At 42.5% G+C, this 1,021-nt stretch overlaps 1 protein-coding gene across 1 annotated transcript in view; it reads left to right on the top strand.

Annotated features, from left to right (window-relative positions):
• The window catches only part of prrt1 (proline-rich transmembrane protein 1), an 11,799-nt gene extending 11,421 nt beyond the window's left edge, over positions 1-378 (top strand). The window contains exon 4 of the mRNA XM_061059393.1: positions 15-378. Coding sequence (XP_060915376.1) covers positions 15-191 — 177 coding nt within the window. The 3' untranslated portion in view covers positions 192-378. The remainder of the gene's footprint in view (positions 1-14) is intronic.
• The last annotated feature ends 643 nt before the right edge of the window (positions 379-1,021 follow it).

The following is a 1,021-nucleotide window of genomic DNA, read 5'->3' as shown; positions in this document are numbered from 1 at the left end:
CCTGCATCATTCAGGTGCGCACGGCGATAGCCAGAGGGGACATGGTGACGGCGGAGATAGCCTCCCGCGAGGCGCGCAACTTCTCCTTCATCAGCCTGGCTGTCGGCATCGCCTCCATCGTGCTGTGCACCATACTCACCGTGGTTGTCATCATCGCCTCGCAGCACCACGACGACGAATGGGAGCCGTAACTCCAACGCAGACGGGGGGAAATCACGGCACATGTTAGCTAGCCAACTACTCTCGATCGTTTTTGAGGATATACCGTAGGAGCACTGACAAATGCAACACAAACTGCTATGGCGTTTCCTGCCCTCTGTGACCAACTACACACACACAGCTCTGAGTTAACCTGCTGTAACACAACACACACCAACAACCCAAACCAAACAAACACCAAATACAAGTAGCTGTTTAATGAGGTCCAGAATTTCCCTTAGCACTCAAATATGAGCTGCAAGAGGGAAACAACGCTCCACGCATTAACAATTAATTTGATGCTGATTATAATTAGTTTTGATTATTTCACCAGATCAGAGGATAGGTGGCTGTGTGTTACAACATCTGCTAAATGCGCCCACACAGATGTATTTTTGTTGAGTAGTTAAATGCACATTTAGTCTTAAAATTATACATCTTCTTTAAAAACATTTTTAAAAAGTGCCATGCTTAGTGACAAGTGTTGATCAGGTGTTAGTGCTGATTGCCCGGGTTAGAGACGCTGATCAATACACATTCTTACACACCAAATCGAGACTGGATGGACGAAGCGTCTAATGTAACCAAACAGAGTATTTATTTGAGACTGGATGTTTGTGAATTATATGTTTTTTTTTTTCATTTATTTAAAACTCTTATTTATTAATTTATTCAATATCTACCCATGCACTGACGTTGTCTGCTATAATTTACAGTATATCAATCGTTTTTCTCGCAGCTATCTGACACTTTGCAATTGGCTTAAATTTGATATCTGAAGATGTTGATTTTGCACTTTGTAGTGACCACATGAGATGATGCA

This window comes from Labrus mixtus, chromosome 16, assembly GCF_963584025.1.
Source record: "Labrus mixtus chromosome 16, fLabMix1.1, whole genome shotgun sequence".
NCBI lineage: Eukaryota > Metazoa > Chordata > Actinopteri > Labriformes > Labridae > Labrus > Labrus mixtus.
Note: the sequence above shows the minus strand (reverse complement) of the source record. Positions and strands in the feature narration are given on the sequence as shown.